We start from the raw sequence: 18691 nt of genomic DNA, 5'->3' as shown, positions 1-18691 counted from the left end.
TCCCTCCCTCCCTAGGAGATAGATTTAAACTTTAAAATGTGAATAACTAAAAAATATAACACCGATTTCAATGAAACTTCTCCATAAGCACCAAAGGGACGACGGTGAGTAAAGTGGGCCTAAAATTGTCGCGCTATCGTGTAAGGTTTTAGCTGTGGTTCAGGAACAAGCAAACCAACGAGAGTGTTAGTATATAGATCATCTAGGTCGTAAAGGTTTGTTGTCGTGGCGGTGGCACTAGGTGGGTGTTGCCGGCCCCGCCATGCTGTTGATGTCCTCCACCTGTGCCTGCGCTGCTGCGGGCCGCGTCCGATCCACGTGCACGGCCTTTGTGGGGCCACCAGCGAAGGTCGAGCCACACGATCCCTTGCCTGCTGCAAGGTCCACCAGAGACCCACTCCACTGCCACCTCGACCCGTGAACGCGCCCAACCCTCACATCCCACAACCACTGCTCTGCCTCCGTGTGGCGGGGCGCACCCCGCGGCTGAACCCACAGAGCGCCTTTGAGGACGTGGAAGGCGGGTTCGCGGGTCACGGTATCGGTGACCGGCACCAGCACCGATCTGCTTCTCCGATAGATAGATTCTTGATTAGTACAGGTGCAAGAGGTTATGGAGAGAAGGCTGGAGAATGGGGTTAGGAGGGAGAGATAGATCAGCCATGATTAAATGGCCGAGTAGAGTTGATGGGCCGAATGGCCTAATTCTACTATTCCTTATGATCTTATGACTGTCCACCGCCGCTGCCATCTTTCTTTTCTATTGGGTTTGAGTCCTTTCGACGGTGTAATTCATTTTAATTTAGTTTGCAAGATGTGTATTTTGTGCGAAAGAAGAGAATTTAGGATTTTATGATGCAGCTGATTTGCCTGACAATAGAGTTTATAGATAAAGCACAGAAACAGGCCCTGTCGGCCCACCGGGTCTGCGCCGACCAGCGATTCCCGCACATTAACACTATCCTATACCGACTAGGGACAGTTTTTACATTTACCAAAGCAAATTAACCTACATACATCGCATAATGTATGTTATCCCTTCTGCAGAAGTATACTGGTGGCTGTTTCATGTATTGGGTCAACTTTTACAATGCATGTTTTGTTTTTTTGCTTCCTGCCCTCTCTCCTGGCTTCTCGTCGGAACCCCCTCTGTTCTGAAAGCAGGAAGTTTCCGGAACTCTTTGCACGCTTCAAGTCGTTCTTGGGCCAGAAGGAGCTGTCGCTCACGCAGCCGCTGCAGAGGGATCGGCCGGTGGATGGGATTGCCCGGGAGATCGACTATGCGTCGTGCAAGAGATTGGGCTCCAGCTACCGAGCCCTGCCTAAAACCTACCAACAGCCCAAGTGCACCGGGCGGACGACCGTCTGCAAAGAGGTAGGGACAGTTCCAGAGTAAGGTGCAAGCAGGGTTAGATCAATGCATCAGACTGGAGTTAATTCAGAATATGTGGAGTACATGGTGATGGATGGACAGACATCACAGGAGGGGATTCTTGGAATATTTTCATTATTACATATGTTTTCGGAGCAGAATTAGGCCGATCGGCCCAGCAAGTCTACTCGGCCATTCAATCATGGCTGATCTATTTTTCCCTCTTGACTCCATTCTCCTGCCTTCTCCCCATAACCCCTGACACTCTTACTAATCAAGAATCTGTCAATCTCCGTCTTAAAAGCATCCATTGACAGCAGTGTGTGGCAATGAATTCCACAGATTCACCACCCTCTGACTAAAGAAATTCCTCCTCACCTCCTTTCTAAAGGTACGTCCTTCTATTCTGAGGCTATCGCCTCTGGTCCTAGACTCTCCCACCAGTGGAAATATCCTCTCCACGTCCACCCTATCCAGGCCTTTCACTATTCGGTAAGTTTCAATGAGGTCCCCCCCTCATCCTTCTAAACTCTGGCATTTGAAAACTCCAGATGTTTGAACAGTGAGTAGGTCACTGATCAAATCCAGGTGCTTGGAATATTTATGTTTTGTTTAGAGATACAGCGTGGAAACAGGCCATTTGCCCCACCAAGTCCGCGCCACCTAACAGTTTACAGAAGCCAATTAACCAACAAACCTGTACGTTTAGAGGAAAGCATGCTCCCGGAGAAAAGTCACGCGGTCACAGGGACAATGTGCAAACTCCCTACAGACAGCACCCGTAGTCAGGATCGAACCCGGGTCTCTGGCGCTGTGAGGCATAAACTCTACCGCTGCGCCACCCCTGTCATGTGATAATGTGTAGGAAAGAACTGCAGATGCTAGTTTAAATCGAAGATAGACACAAAATGCTGGAGTAACTCAGCGGGACAGGCAGCATCTCTGGAGAGAAGGAATGGGTGACGTTTCGGGTCGCGACCCTTCTTACAATACAATACAATACAATATATCTTTATTGTCATTGAACCCAGGGGTACAACGAGATTGGGAATGCGCCTCCCATACGATGCAATAATTTAAGTAATTAACAGCAACCCAACGAAACGAAACAGTTGGAACAGTTTTTAGACAGGGTAAAGTGCAAGTTGATCTATGCGTTGTGGCCATCCGGTTCAGCAGGACCAGTTCATAGCAGCTATGGCCCTGGGGATGAAGCTGTTCCTGAGTCTGGAGGTGCGGGCGTAGAAGGCCTTGTATCGTCTGCCCGATGGAAGGAGTTCGAACAGACTTGCAGGGGTGTGAAGAGTCTTTGTGGATGCTGGTGGCTTTTCTGAGGCATCGTGTGTTGTAGATGCCCTCCAAGTCTGGTAGCTGTGTTCCGATGGCCCTCTGAGCTCTATGGACTACCCGCTGTAGAGCTTTCCTTTCTGCCTCCGTGCAGCTGAGGTACCACACAGGGATGCCATGCGTTAGGATGCTCTCTATGGTGCAGCGGTAGAAGGTCGTCAGCAGCTGTTGGGGTAGACCAGACTTTTTCAGTTTTCTTAAGTAGAACAGTCTTTGTTGTGCCTTCTTGACCAGCGCAGCAGTGTTATTGGACCATGTTAGGTCCTCCGAAATGTGAGTGCCCAGAAACTTGAAGCTGGACATTCTCTCCACACTGTCCCCGTTGATAGAGATCGGGGCATATTCCCCGTTATGTGACCTACGGAAGTTGATGATCAGCTCCTTGGTCTTGGTGGTATTTAGGGACAGGTTGTTATCCGAGCACCAGTCCGCCAGGTTCTGCACCTCCGCTCTATAGTTTGTTTCATCCCCGTTGGTGATAAGCCCGATCACCGTTGTGTCGTCTGCAAACTTGACAATGGTGTTGGTGTCGAATGCAGGAACACAGTCGTGTGTGAAGAGGGAGTAGAGCATGGGGCTCAGAACACAGCCTTGTGGTGTGCCGGTACTCAGGGTGATAGTGGAGGACAGGTGCGGGCCCATTCTCACTGCCTGCGGTCGTTCCAGCAGGAAGTCCAGGATCCAGTCACATAATGACGAGCTGAGGCCTAGCTGGTGGAGTTTGGTGATGAGCTTGGTGGGGATGACCGTGTTGAAGGCGGAGCTATAGTCTATGAATAGCATCCTCACGTACGTGCCCTGTCTCTCTAGGTGAGTCAGGACAGTGTGAAGAGCCAGAGAGATGGCGTCCTCTGTGGATCTATTTGCCCTGTATGCAAATTGATGTGGGTCCAGTGAGTCAGGGATGCTGGATTTGATGTGTGAGAGGACCAGCCTCTCAAAGCATCTTCAGACTGATGTCAGGGGGAGAGGGCGGTACAGAGATAAAATGTAGTCGGAGACAGTCAGACTGGTCGGAGAACTGGGAAGGGGGAGGGATGGAGAGAGAAGGAAAGCAAGGGCTACTTGAAGTTAGAGAAGTCGATGTTCATACCGCTGGGGTGTAAGCCGCCCAAGCGAAATATGAGGTACTGTTCCTCCAATTTGCGCTGGGCCTCACTCCGACAGTGGAGGAGGCCCAGGACGGAAAGGTCAGTGTGGGAATGGGAGGGGGAGTTAAAGTGATGAGCAACCGGAAGATCAGGTTGGTTTAGGTGGACTGAGCGGAGGTGTCCAGCAAAATGATCGCCGAGCCTGCGCCTGGTCTCGCCGATACACAGGAGTCCACACTTGGAACAGCGGATACTGTAGATGAGTTTGGAGGAGGTGCAGGTGATCCTCTGCCTCATCTGTTAAGACTGTCGGGGTCCCTGGACGGAGTCGAGGGAGGAGTTATAGGGACATGTGTTGCATCTCTTCCAGTTGCAAGGGAAAGTACCTGGGGAGGGGGCGGTTTGGGTGGGAAGGGACGATTTGACCAACGAGTTGCGGAGGGACCGGTCTCAGTGGAAAAGGGTGGAGATGAGAAGATGTGGCCAGTAGTGGGATCCCCTTGGAGGTGGCGAAAATGTTGGAGGATTATATGCTGTATGCGACGGCTGATGGGGTGGAAGATGAGGACAAGGGGGACTCTGCCCTTGTTACGAATGGGGAGAGGGGAAGCAAGAGCAGAGCTGCGGGATATCGAGGAGACCCTAGTGAGAGCCTCAACTACAATGGAGGAGAGGAACCCCGTTCCCTAAAGAATGAGGACATCTCTGATAACCTGATATGGAACACCACATCTTGGGCGCAGGTGCAGCGTAGGCGGAGAAATTGGGGGTAGGGGATAGAGTCTTTACGGGCAGCAGGGTCTAGATAGCACTGGGAGCCAGTGGGTTTATAATAGATGTCTATCTCCTGTGATGGAGACGGTGAGATCTAGAAATGGTAGGGAGATGTTGGAGATGGTCAAAGTGAATTTGAGTGCAGGATGGAAATTAGTCGTGAAGTTAGTGAAGTCAATGAATTCTGTATGGGTGCAGGAGGTAGCACCGATGCAGTCGTCAATGTAGCGGAGGTAGAGTTCTGGGATTGGGCCAGTGCACGCCCGGAACAGTGATTGTTCGACGTACCCTACAAAGGGGCAGGCACAGCTGGGGCCCATACGAGTGCCCAGAGCATAATGTTCGGCACAGAAGTTGTGGGCTGAAGGGCCTACTCCTGTGTTGTGCACAGTTCTCCTTTGGTTCGGTGATCTCATTGCTCTCCACCGTTCCCTTGGTTTAACTCCTCTGGAAAGCGTGTGTGTGGGCTAGCCTGTCTACTAATTCTCGATCTTGAAATTCTCTTCTGCATCACTTTGATGCGCAACTTGTTTCACTTCTCCTAAAACTTAAATTCTTAATGTCGGAACTGCTGTGCTGTAGTTTACTTCAGCAATTTCCAGAGCCATTGCTCATCGTTTCAAATATTTGTACAGGAAGCCTTTCCGTTGAACGCTGAGTTCCTCATTGAGTCCTGCTGCATGGGAACAGGCCCATCGGCCCAACTTGCCCACACCGACCAACACGTCCCATCTACACCAGTCCCACCTGTCTGCATTTAGCCCATATCCCTCTAAACCTGTCCTATCCATGTATCTGTCTAAATGTTTATTGAACATTGCGATAGTTCCTGTACTGGTAGATCTCTCCATCTTGCACTAGAATTGGAAGTGGTGACGGTTGTCAATGTGGAATTACGCCTAGAAACACAGAAACATGGAAAATAGGTGCAGGAGGAGGTCTCTCGGTCCTTCGAGCCAGCACCGCCTTTCATTGTGATCATGGCTGATCATCCACAATCAATAACCTGGGCCTGCCTTCTCCCCATATCCCTTGATTCCACTAGCCCCTAGAGCTCTATCTAACTCTCTCTCTTAAATCCTTCCAGTGATTTGGCCTCCACTGCCTTCTGTGGCAGAGAATTCCACATATTCACAACTCTCTGGGTGAAAACGTTCCTTCTCACCTTAGTTTTAAATGGCCTCCCCTTTATTCTAAGACTGTGGCCCCTGGTTCTGGACTCGTCCAACATTGGGAACATTTTTCCTGCATTGGGCATGCGAAGCCCAAATCTCTCTGTCCCGCACCAGCTCCTCCTTCATCTTCCCTGTAGTTTTGTTCCGAGATACAGCATGGAAACAGGCCCTTCGGCCCACTGAGTTCGCACCGACAGCGATCTCAGCACATTAACACTATCCAACACACACTAGGGTCCATTTTACATTTTATACCAAGCCAATTAACCTGCAAACCCGTACGTCTTTGGAGTGTGGGAGGAAACGGAAGATCTCGGAGAAAACCCTCGCAGTTCATGGGGAGAACGTACAAACTCCGTACAGACAAGCACACGTAGTCAGGATCGAACCCGGGTCTCCGACGCTGTAAGGCAGTAGCTCTACAGCTGCGCCACCGTGCCGCCCCTGTACTGCCAAGGTACCAGCCAATGCATGGCGCAATTTGCTGGAAGGGCTTGTTTCTTCCTTGAGATTTGTAGCTTCAGTCCAATAATTCAGTGCAATGATTTTGCAATAGTTGCGAGCACACAAGAATGAAAGACACGTCCGTCTTCCCCAAAGTGGTCGGCGTGGGCTAGTCGGGCCAAAGGGCCTGTTTCCCAGCTGTATGACTCCATATCTGCAGTTCCTTGTTTCTGCACTCAGTCTTCCCCAGTCTGCCTCGGATTAACCTGCTTGCATTTCTTCCTGTTTAGGTTCTCAATGATACTTGGGTCTCATTCCCCTCTTGGTCTGAAGATTCCACCTTCGTGAGCTCCAAGAAAACCCCCTACGAGGAGCAGCTTCATCGCTGTGAGGATGAGAGATTTGAGGTACTGAAACTACTCTGACGAGCAGAGTCTGCTATAAATACTCAGCATGATTAGGGAGAGGTTCATGCCCAATGTCTTAGCACTTTATTACGTTAGCCCTTGGGTCTTGCTGGCAGATTTGCCGGCTCAGGAACCGGGGTGGGTTGTGATATACAGTGAAGGGCTGACACAAGGTTGGGTTTGAGGATGGGTCGTATTATCTTAGGATTTGTTTCAATGTTTAGTTTAGATTAGAGAGATACAGAGCAGAAGCAGGCACTTTGGCCCACCGGGTCCACGCTGCCGAGCGATCCCCGCAAACTAACACTATCCTACACGCACTGGGGACAATTTGCAATTATACCAAGCCGATTAGCCTACAAACCTGTCGGTCTTTAAAGCGTGGAGGGGAAAGCGGAGAAAGCCCACGCAGGTCGCAGGGAGAATGTACAAACTCGAACCCAGCTGTGAGGTAGCAATCTACCGCTGTGCCACCGTGCCGCCCAGTTCAATGGTTCTTTATTCTCGCGTATGCACATTTTTTTGCACAACCCATAAATGCACGGTCGCCATATTTTGGCGCCATTTACAAAGGAAAGGTCTAAAGTCCGGTCCACATGCTGAAAGTACTGGAGCACCAACGATCCAGGTGAGCCCCAGGCTGCTGCAGGCCCTCGTGTTGTACACGGGAGCTACGAGCCTGAACAACAGCGCAATCTTCAATAAACATGTCATTTAAGCATCTATGCGACCATGCTGTCAGCAGTAAGTTTGGGCACCTTATTCGGAAAATACCGGCGCATAAATCAAGCTTTGGTGTTAATGGAACGAGCATGTTATTTAAAAAATGCATTGACCAAATACGCGTAAAATGCGAGCTGCCTGTCTTTGAAAGAAAATAACTTTCTTTGCTGGTGCAAATCAAAGGTATTTATTTCACAAAATGCTGGAGTAACTCAGCAGCTCAGGAGAGAAGGAATGGGTGACGTTTCGGGTCGAGACCCTTCTTCAGTCTGAAGAAACGCCACCCATTCCTTCTCTTCTGAGATGCTGCCTGACCTGCTGAGTTACTCCAGCATTTTGTGAAATAAATACCTGTGTTTGAAAGAAAGCAGTTTCCATATAATATATTCCTTTATTCGTCCCACACCGGGGAAATTTACAGTGTTACAGCAGCAAAGTGGACAGCAAGAGAGCAAGAGATCGTTCATTATAAATAAAAGATACATAAATTGTCATGGTTTGCATGGAATTGGGTTTGAGCCCGGGTTGCCATGGTTACTGAACAGTTATCATATTTGCTTTGGATGTTTCTTGACAAATAGCTTGACGTTGTCCTGGAAACAAACCTTGCCACGATCCGTGTGCTGGAGAGCGTGCAGAAGAAGCTGACCCGACTGTCGCCGGAGGACCAGGATAAATTTCGCCTTGATAATTGTTTGGGAGGCACTTCGGAAGTCATCCACCGCAGAGCTATCTATCGCATCTACGGGGATAAAGCGCCAGAAATAATCGACGGACTAAAGAAAAACCCAGGAGCGGCCGTGCCTGTGGTGCTGAAGAGGTGAGAGTTAATATGTGGGATCTGCCTCCCTCAATTGAGGATGCGGGGCACGGTTAAAGGTGACTGCGGAGGGGGGGGTTTGGTTAGTTGGGGAAGGGGATACATGATGAGGAAGTGATTTGAAGAGTGCAAGTGAATAGGTGGCACATCGGTGGAGCTACTGCTTTACAGCGCCAGAGACCCGGGTTCAATTCTGACTGCGGGTGCTTGTCTGGGAGTTTGTACGTTCTCCCCGTGACCTGCGTGGGTTTCCTCCGAGGTCTTTGCAGAAAGACGTACAGGTTTGTAGGTTAATTGGCTTGACATAAATGTAAAATTGTCCCTAGTGTGTGTAGGGTAGTGTTAATGTGCAGGGACCGCTGGTCGGCGTGGACTTGGTGGGCCGAATGGCCTGTTTCTGCGCTGTATTTCTAAAAACTGAAAAAGGACTAAAAAAGTGTTGGTGTTCAGGCAGTAGGTTCAGAGTGCATGAATAGTGGATGCTGAAAGTAGTGGATGGTGAGAGTGGTTAAAGGCCTGGATAGAGTGGATGTGGAGAGGCTGTTTCCACTGATAGGGGTGGCTAGGACCAGAGGCCACAGCCTCAGAATAAAAGGTCCCTTTAGAAAGGAAATGTGGAGGGATTTCTCGAGTCAGAGGGTGGTGAATCTGTGGAATTCATTGCCACAGTCTGAGACAGTGGAGGCCGTCAATTTTTAAAGAGGAGATTGACAAATTCTTGATTCGTAATGATGTCAAGGGTTATGGAAGGAAGGTAGGACAATGGGGTTGAGAGGGAAAGATAGATCAGGGGTGATTGAATGGCTGAGTTGATTTGATTGGCCGAATGGCCTACTTCTGCTAAAAGAAATGCCGTGATAACGGGTTTGGTGAACGAGCCGCTGTGTTGTTGCCTGTGGTTGGGAGTTGAGCCATTTTCTGGGTGCAGATCTTTAGCTGCCTCACTGTCCTGGACACTCGCTGCCTTGCCCGGTCTTATTCCACAAACCCACGCCTGTGAACCTTTCTCAGGACGTTGTACCAACCAGGAGGTTTTATTACGTGTGTGCTGTTGCAGGTTGAAAGCCAAGGAAGAGGAATGGCGGGAGGCGCAGCAGGGCTTTAACAAGATCTGGCGGGAGCAGTACGAGAAATCGTACTTGAAGTCACTGGATCACCAGGGAGTCAACTTCAAGCAGAACGACACCAAGGCACTGCGCTCCAAGAGTCTGCTGAACGAGATTGAAAGCGTTTACGATGAGGTGATTTACGGTTACATAAAACAATGAATCTGTGCTAAAGATAGACGCAATGTGCTGGAGTAACTCAGGCAGCAGCGGTGGAGATGCTCCAGAGATGCTGCCTGACCCGCTGAGTTACTCCAGCACTTTGTCTTTCTTTGGTAGAAACCAGCCTCTGCAGTTCTTTGTTTCTGCATAAATCTATGCTGTTACAAGACCTTGTAAACAGAATCAGAGAAGTGCTATGAAAACCTTTATTGGAATCTTGCTATTTAATTAGTTGGTGGTGAGCAACTAATTAAATCACAAGGCAAAATCCCAAAGACAATCTCCAGTGCTTGAAAAACATTATTGCGAAGAATTCTTTTTTAAAATTTCCATGCTTATTTTTTATCTCAAGAGCAAGGATATTGCCAGAACTTGATGGCCTGGCTATAGAGAGAGGTTGGGCACGTTAGGACTTTATTCCTTGGAGCGCAGGAGTCCGAGGGATGATCTTTTAGAGGTTGGAAAGATCGTATGGGGAATAGGGAGGGTGAATGCACGGAGTCTTTTCTCCAGAGTAGGGGAATCAAGAATCAGGGGGCATAGGTTTAAGGTGGGAGTGGAGAGATTTAATAGGAATTTGAGGGGCAATTTTTCTCACGCAAGGTGGTGGGTACATGGAACGAGCTGGCCCAGGGGGTAGTTGAGGCAGAAACTATAACATAATTTAAAAGACATTTGGACAGGTACATCGACAGAAAAGGTTTAAAGGGATATGGGCCAAACACAGTCAGGTGGGATTAGTGCAGATGGGGCATCTTGGTTGGCATGAGCAAGTTGGGCCGAAGGGCCTGTTCCCGTGCTGTATGACTATAATTGTTCTGCCCAAGAAATGGGACTAAGTGCGATGAAGTTCTTCTGTAACAAAATATGGAACAAGTTTCTGCCCATATTCAGCATGTTTATGCACAGTCTGGACTGTCGATTAGGCTAATTTCAGTCAGTCGCAGGTAAAAACCCAGCTTCAGGTCTGTCCTGGACAATTAATTAGGTTCAAGTTGATTCTGGACTATAAAACCCAGTCCATCAGTCAATCCCAATTTATAAACTGGAGTTTGGTCAGTCCAGGGCTATAAACTGGGTTTAGAATGGTCACCAAACTTACAGAGTCTAGAAGGGAGATTGGTTGTCTGATTAAATGGTTCATTAAAATTTTGTTGTAAAACACAAAATGTTGGAGGAACTCAGCGGGTCAGGCACCACGTGAGGAGGGAATTGCTCGGCGACGTTTCGGGTTGGGATCTTTCTTCAAACTGATCGAAGGAAGCTGGAAAAGAGAGGTGGGGGCAGGATAAAGCCTGGCAAGTGATGGGTGGATAGAGTCAACCTGGAGACACAAGGAACAGCAAACGCTGGCTTCTTAAGCACGAGCTTTCCAGATCCTTGCCTCTGGGTTAAGCAACGTTGCCTGATCCGCTGACTTACTGCAGCGTTTTGTGTTTTGGTCAAATTATCAGGCAGTATGAAGACGCAGTGAAATGACCTCTTCTCTTGCCTTGATGTAGCGACAAGAGCAGAACTCTGAGGAAGGCTGCCCGGGCTTCACGGGGCCCCACCTGATGTTCGTGTACGAGGACAAGCAAATCATGGAGGACGCCGCGTCCCTCATCATCTACCACGTGAAGCGGCAGCCCACCGTTCAGAAGGAGGACAAGGATCACATCAAGCGTATCATCTACCATTTTGTGCCGGACTTGTTCTTCTCCCAGCGCGGGGAGCTGAGCGAGTCGGAGGACTCGACGGACGAGGAGCTGGAGAGCGATCAGCGACACAGCCAGCGCAACAGCGCGGACACGGGGCAGAAGGGAGCGACGTCGCCAGAGAGCAGCCTGGCCGAGGAGCGGGTGGACCTGCGCGACCAGGTGGCCGAGTACCAAAAGAACTTGGACGACGTCTACAATCTCTTCTTTGTCAACAACAACTGGTACTTTTTCCTGCGGCTCCACCAAATCTTGTGCTACCGGCTGCTGCGCATCTACAGGCAAGCGGAGAAACAGCTGTTGGACTACCAGGTGGAGAAGGAGAAGGAGAAACAGCTGCAGGAGGGAAGGAAGGAGAAAGCAAGTGATCCTGCCGTCGAGCTCCGGCTCAAGCAGCAAAGTACGATTCGTTTCCCCGAGGTTTGGTTTCTCTATTGAGCCTGTGGTACTGACAACAAGCCACCATACAGCTGGTCAAACCCCCCAATTTTAAACCGCAGAAAATTTTGGGCGGCACAGTGACGCAGCGGTAGAGTTGCTGCCGTACAGCGCCAGAGACCGGGTTCAATCCTAACCTCAGGTGCTGTGTGTACGGAGTTTGCATGTTCTAGACAATAGACAATAGGTGCAGGAGTAGTCCATTCGGCCCTTTGAGCCAGCACCGCCATTCAATGTGATCATGGCTGATCATTCTCAATCAGTACCCTGATCCTGCCTTCTCCCCATACCCCCTGACTGCTATCCTTAAGAGCTCTATCGAGCTCTCTCTTGAATGCATTCAGAGAATTGGCCTCCACTGCCTTCTGAGGCAGAGAATTCCACAGATTCACAACTCTCTGACTGAAAAAGTTTTTCCTCATCTCAGTTCTAAATGGCCGACCCCTTATTCTTAAACTGTGGCCCCTGGTTCTGGACTTCCCCAACATTGGGAACATGTTTCCTGCCTCTAACGTGTCCAACCCCTTAATAATCTTATATGTTTCGATAAGATCCCCTCTCATCCTTCTAAATTCCAGTGTATACAAGCCGAGTCGCTCCAGTCTTTCAACATACGACTGTCCCGCCATTCCGGGAATTAACCTAGTAAACCTGCGCTGCACGCCCTCAACAGCAAGAATATCCTTCCTCAAATTTGGAGACCAAAACTGCACACAGTACTCCAGGTGCGGTCTCACTAGGGCCCTGTACAACTACAGAAGGACCTCTTTGCTCCTATACTCAACTCCTCTTGTTATGAAGGCCAACATTCCATTGGCTTTCTTCACTGCCTGCTGTACCTGCATGCTTCCTTTCAGTGACTGATGCACTAGGACACCCAGATCTCGTTGTACGTTCCCGTTTCCTAACTTGACTCCATTCAGATAATAATCTGCCTTCATATTCTTACCACCAAAGTGGATAACTACCTGTGACCTGCGTGGGTTTTCTCCGTTACTCCGGTCTCCTCCCACACTCCAAAGACGTGCGGGTTTGTAGGTTAATCGGCTTCTGTAAATTGTCCCGGGGTGTTAGATAGAACTAATGTATGTACGGTCGCTGGTCGGCGCGGACCCTTTGGCCTGAAGGGCCTGTTTCCATGCTGTATCTGTAAACTAAACAAGCCCGATCATTGAGTATCTGTCAGTATCACAACAGTGATGAGCTCTGTCTCTCTTATCGCATATTTTCATCTTGATCACCTCCTCCACCTTTGCCTTGCCTCTCTGGCTGATTATCGAATGCCGTAACATCAGAATTCAGTGCCTCCTCTTAATTCTGTTCCTAAGAAAAGAGAGTGCACTTTGCGTACACAATGGCTGCAAGGCAGGATGGTTTAGTCGGACAATTGTTGGACTGCTGTAATAATTTTTAAGAGTGGGATCTATTCGTTTGCAAGAGATTTATCTGTTTAAAGTCTCATGTAAAAGACACATGGCAACAGGCCAGTAGTCTTCGAGCAGGGTCACTCTGACAGTGCACCCCCTCACCCCTCCCACTCCCAATCCGCCTCATTTCAGCCAGCATTGTGGAGCTGATGTTCACTGAATTCTGCCTGAGGTCAAGTGTACTTACCTAGTGCAAGGCCATGCATGCCAGCTGTGATAGTGCACTGAACGCTTGTGCCTGTTTGAACCTGTAGGTGAGATTGAGTTGGAAGAGTATTACCCGGCCTTTCTGGACATGGTGAGGAACCTGCTGGACGGAAACATCGAGCCGACACAGTACGAGGACACGCTGCGAGAGATGTTCACCATCCACGCGTACATTGGCTTCACTGTCGATAAGCTGATCCAGAATATCGTGCGGCAGGTGAGGGGTGCGGCACTTTTGGAGAGTGGGACAGGAGGCTTGTTGGAAGAGTGGGTCTTTCATTTCTGCTCCCTTGCATTCAGGTGGTGGGATGGCCGTCATACAGAAACAATAAGCCTAACCCTAAACTTATCTAATTTCCCCCATCCCTAACACTTGATAGATCAGCCAAGATTGAATGGCGGAGTAGACTTGATGGGCTGAATGGCCTAATTCTTCTATCACTTATAATTTCTGTGCATCTCACGGCCCCTTTCTCGTGCAGCTACAGCACCTGGTGAGTGATGACGTGTGTGTGCAGGCAGCGGAGGTGTACCTGAGCGAGAGAAAGCGAGGAGCTGCTGGCGGGAGCTTGCCCTCCCAGTGTGTCCGAGCCACCCTGGAAGCAGCCTACCAGCTAAAGGCAGAGCGAGCGATGCCAGACGAAAACTGTTTTAAGGTAAGGACTGGGTTGCTGAAACTCTTGCCATGAATCAAGGAGGAGTGCACAGGGTTCTTAGCCCGGTTTAGTTTGGAGATACAGTATAGAAACAGGCACCTTCGGCACACCGAAGATGGGCATTGGCTAGCTGATGTAGCAGCAGACACTTATAGCATCTGGTATTTCCGGGTAGTCTCCCATTCAAGTAAGAACCAGGCCTGGGCCTGCTTAGCTTCTGAGATCAGACGTTTTCTAGGTAGTGTAGCCACAGAAGCTAATAGCACCTGGGTTTCCCGGGCAGTCTCCCATCCAAGTACCAACTAAGCTTATAGCACCCGGTATTCCCGGGCAAAAGCTCCCCGAATCCATTCCGACCATCAATCGCCTGTTCACATCAGTTCTCCGTTATCCCACTTTCTCATCCACTCTCTACACAGTAGGAGCAATTTTACACAGGCCAATTAACCTACAAGCCCATGTGGGAGGAAACTGGAGAGCCTGGAGGAAACCCACGTGGTCACATGCAAATTCCACACAGACTCAGGTCTCCACACAGACTTAGGTCACGATTGAACCTGGGTCTGTGACACTGTGAGGCCGCAGCCCAACAGCTTGTGTCAAGTTTAGTTTAGACATACAGCACGGAAACAGGTCCAAGTTCACGCTGAACAATGATCACCTGTTCATACTAATTCTGCGTTATCCCACTTTTGCATCCTCTCTAAACACCAGAGGAAGTTTACAGAGGCCAATTAAACGACAAACCCGCACTCTGGGATGTGGGAAGAAAACAAGGCAACCCATGCAGTCACAGAGAGAGCATGCAAACACCCCACAGGTGCTTTATCTCTGCATCTCTAAACTAAAATAAGTAAGGGGGATTATTACCCAAAGTTGAATGATGAGAGAAGTCTAAAGTCTGGAGGAACTCAGCGGGTCAGGCAACATCTCTGGAGAACATGGATAGGTGATGTTTCAGGTCAGGATCCTTCTTCAGACAAAAAAAAGTTGTTTCGGGTATGGACAAGTTATGCCAAGGGGTGGAAAATTTTTACTCTGCTTGCTGGATGTGTGGAGCCTCAACAACACTCATTAAGCTCAAAGCCATTCAGGATAAAGCATCAACCACCACCTCCACTCCACTCCAACGAGGTAGCAGCAGGATGGCCAGACAAATTGAGACCCAATGGATTCCATTGATAACTGAAATAATGGCCAAATGAAAGTAAATTGCTTGTTTGTACTGAGCCATGTCAATGTAACTAACTGATTGATGCATTGGGAAAGCTATCTGTGTTTCAAGAAGAGTTTTTTTGAGTATGCGGTGAGATATGGTTAAGAACAGTTTAGTTTAGAGATATTAAAGGCCCTTCGGCCCACCGAGTCTGTGCCGACGAGCGATCCCCGCACACTAGCATTACACTGCACTGCACACTAGGGACAATTTGACAATTTTACCTAGTCAATTAGCCGACAAACCTGTAGGAAGCAACTGCAGATGCTGGTTTAAACCGAAGATAGACACAAAAAGCTGGAGTAACTCAGCGGGACAGGCAGAGTTACTCCAGTTGTTTTGTGTCTATCTTAGCCTGCAAACCTGCACGTCATTGGAGTGAGTGTGGGAGGAAACCGGAGCAACTGCAGGAAAACCCACACAGGTCACGGGGAAAGCGTACAAACTCCATACAAACAGCACCCATAGTCAGGATCGAACATGGGTCTCTGGCGCTTTAATGCAACAACTCTACCGCTGCGCCAACGTGCTGCCCGGCAGGTTGTAGGAAGGGATAGAATGTCTGAAAGGGGCAAGTAAGTTGTGAATCACAATCACAGTTGTGAATCTGCGCAGAATAAACTCTTGTTATTTTTTGTTGTAGATTATGTTTATTCAGAGTAAGGGGCGTGTTTCCATGACCATCGAGCTGCTGGACACAGAGGAGGCACCTTCAGACGATCCTCTGGAACTGCAGGTGAAGGAACTTTCCACTCCCAGTACGTGACTGGTGCATTCCAGATGTGAGCTGGGGAAACGTAGTGACATGGGGTGACAGTACCCAAAGATCTCCGGAACCACGCACTCTTTAGAAGCAGTGCCATTCAGTTCATCACAGAGCACCGAATAGTGAAAGGCCTGGATCGAGTGAATGTGGAGAGGACGTTTCCATTAGTGGGAGAGTCTGGGACCAGAGCCCATAGCCTCAGAATAAAAGGACGTACCTTTAGAAAGGAGATTGGAAGGAGTTTCTTTAGTCAGAGTGTGATGAATCTGTGGAATTCATTGCCACAGACGGCTGTGGAGGCCAAGTCAATGGATATTGTTAAGGCGGAGATTGACAGATTCTTGATTATTACGGGTGTCAGTGGTTATGGGGAGAAGGCAGGAGAAAGGGGTTGAGAGGGAAAGATAGATCAGCCATGAATGAAAGGCAGAATAGACTTGATGGGCCGAATGGCCTAATCCTGCTCCTAGAATTTATGAACTTATGAGCACCGAATCTCCCTACGCACCCCATCCCTGCCCGTCTGCTAGACTCTCACTACGCACAAGACAGCAAATTCCAATAGCCAGTTGACCTACGTGGGAGGAAACTGGAGGATCTGGGGGGGATATCCATACACTCACGGAGAAACGTGCAAACTCCACATGGGCAGCACCAGAGGCTGGGTTGCTGCAGCTGTGAAAAAGCAACTCCAATATCTGCATGACTCTTCCACGCTTGTTTTAATTTACATTAGAGTAATGTTGTTTGAATTCAATAGATAATAGTTGCAGGAGGAGGCCATTTGCCCCTTCGAGCCAGCACCGCCATTCAATGTGATCATGGCTGATCATTCACAATCAGTACCCCGTTCCTGCCTTCTCCCCATACCCCCTGACTCCGCTATCTTTAAGAGCTCTATCTAGCTCTCTCTTGAAAGCATCCAGAGAATTGGCCTCCACTGCCTTCTGAGGCAGAGAATTCCACAGATTTGTCAAAGTCGCTCAGGTCTTTACTCCTGCTCATTTCTCCTGCAATTCTCAATTCTCTCTGCCAAGTTGTCCAGTCCCACCCACCACCACCTTCTCTATCTATGGTTCAATGGGTTTTTTGAGGGGATCTTACAGAAACGCATAAAATTATAAAAGGACTGGACAAGCTAGATGCAGGAAAAATGTTCCCAATGTTGGGGGAGTCCAGAACCAGGGGCCATAGTCTAAGAATAAAGGGGAGGCCATTTAAAACTGAGATGAGAAGGCAGTGGAGGTCAATTCACTGATGAATTTAAAAGAGTTAGATAGATCCCTATGGGCTAGCGGGATCAAGGGATATGGGGAGAAGGCAGGCACGGGTTACTGATTGTGAATGATCAGCTATGATCACAAAGAAGGGCCAAATGGCCGCCTACTGCACCTATTTTCTATGTTTTATTATCACGTGCACCAAGCTACAGTGAAATAGTTTTTTTGCATACAACTCAGCAAGACTATCACCACACATAAGCCCAATCTCCCGGATGGTACAGAATGTATAGAACAGCCCACCGAGTCTATTTCCAAGAGAAGCCATTTTGGCACCATTTTACATTGCCAGCTGCAGCCGGTCACAAAGGCCCGTTGCATTCTGGTCGTCACCTTCATTCTGGTCGTCCTGCCAACCGTCGTGCCTCTCCTTGCATGGCCCTCTTCAGAGCTTGTTCCCGCGGGTGGGGGGGGGGGGGGGGGTGGGTGGAGTGCCTCCCACAACTTGAGGGCGTGGAAGGTAAGACCCACAGTTTTTCTTACCAGGCCTTTTGTCCAGCCTCCGCCACCATCACCCTCCATCCTCCTCTTCGATCCCTGCCGAACAGGGACCGGGCTCTGTGATACTTGTGTTCATTCTAATTCAATGCTTGTTGCATTCTCAGAACTTAACAAGTTATGTTGAACAGTATGCGGGTCCAGAGGCAGCCATGCAGTTTGAGCAGACTGACGGGTTCTTTTATAAGCCAGTGTTTTTACCCAGGTGAGTTCCCAGTGTCTGTCGGGGCTTTTGTCTGGGATTAATTTTTTGTGTGCCGATGTTACCCCTTTGTTCGCAAGTAGCCTCCCTGGTGTAACACTCCTGCTTGTCACCTCTGTTTGACGTTGGCGGGTGGGAATGTGCACGTTAAAACAAATCTACTGTGTTGGCAGAAACCTCAGAAAATTTCGTAAGTGGCAACAGAAGCAGTTTCTATCCATGAGGAACGAAAGCAGGAACAGCAGGCAGCGCAGCCTGGGAGTCGAGAACTCCAACAGCATCGACTGCAAGTTTAAACTCAACACTCACAAGCTGGTGTACGTCATGAACTCTGAAGACTTCATGTACCGCTGTGGAGCTCTGCACCGAGCACGTGAGGTAATCCCCCTCCCTCTATCACACGTCACTGGGGCGGCACGGTGGCGCAGCAGTAGAGTTGCTGCCGTACACTGCTGGAGACCCGGGTTTGAGTTTATTGTCACGGGTACCAAAGGTACAGTGAAAAGCTTTTGTTGCGTGCTAACCAGTCAGCGGAAAGACAGTACATGACTACAATCAAGCCCAAACTACGGGTGATGCCCGTACGGAGTTTGTACGTTCCCCCCGTGACCTGTGTGGGTTTTTCTCCGAGATCTTCAGTTTCTTCCCACACTCCAAAGACGTACATGTTTGTAGGCTAATTGGCTTGGTAAAATTGTACATTGTTCCGAGTGTGTGCAGGATAATGTTAGTGTGCGGGGATCGCTGGTCAGCCTGGACCAGTTGGGCTGAAGGGTCTGTTTCTGCGCTGTATCTCTAAACTAAACCAAACTAAACCAAACTTGGGTTACTTGTATAAAACCTAGCGTTAATCTCCCTTACGTACTCCCACCTTCCTATTTCA

General features: G+C 49.1%; 1 protein-coding gene across 4 annotated transcripts in view; it reads left to right on the top strand.

Annotated features, from left to right (window-relative positions):
* The window catches only part of sin3b (SIN3 transcription regulator family member B), a 58585-nt gene that overhangs the window by 36037 nt on the left and 3857 nt on the right, over positions 1-18691 (top strand). For all 4 annotated transcript variants that reach the window (XM_078423672.1, XM_078423673.1, XM_078423671.1 and 1 more), the window contains 10 exons: positions 1165-1375; positions 6494-6610; positions 7915-8153; positions 9211-9394; positions 10924-11518; positions 13238-13407; positions 13673-13846; positions 15706-15798; positions 17714-17811; positions 17982-18186. In XM_078423672.1, coding sequence (XP_078279798.1) covers positions 1165-1375; positions 6494-6610; positions 7915-8153; positions 9211-9394; positions 10924-11518; positions 13238-13407; positions 13673-13846; positions 15706-15798; positions 17714-17811; positions 17982-18186 — 2086 coding nt within the window. The remainder of the gene's footprint in view (positions 1-1164; positions 1376-6493; positions 6611-7914; positions 8154-9210; positions 9395-10923; positions 11519-13237; positions 13408-13672; positions 13847-15705; positions 15799-17713; positions 17812-17981; positions 18187-18691) is intronic.

Source organism: Rhinoraja longicauda, chromosome 28 (assembly GCF_053455715.1).
Source record: "Rhinoraja longicauda isolate Sanriku21f chromosome 28, sRhiLon1.1, whole genome shotgun sequence".
NCBI lineage: Eukaryota > Metazoa > Chordata > Chondrichthyes > Rajiformes > Arhynchobatidae > Rhinoraja > Rhinoraja longicauda.
Note: the sequence above shows the minus strand (reverse complement) of the source record. Positions and strands in the feature narration are given on the sequence as shown.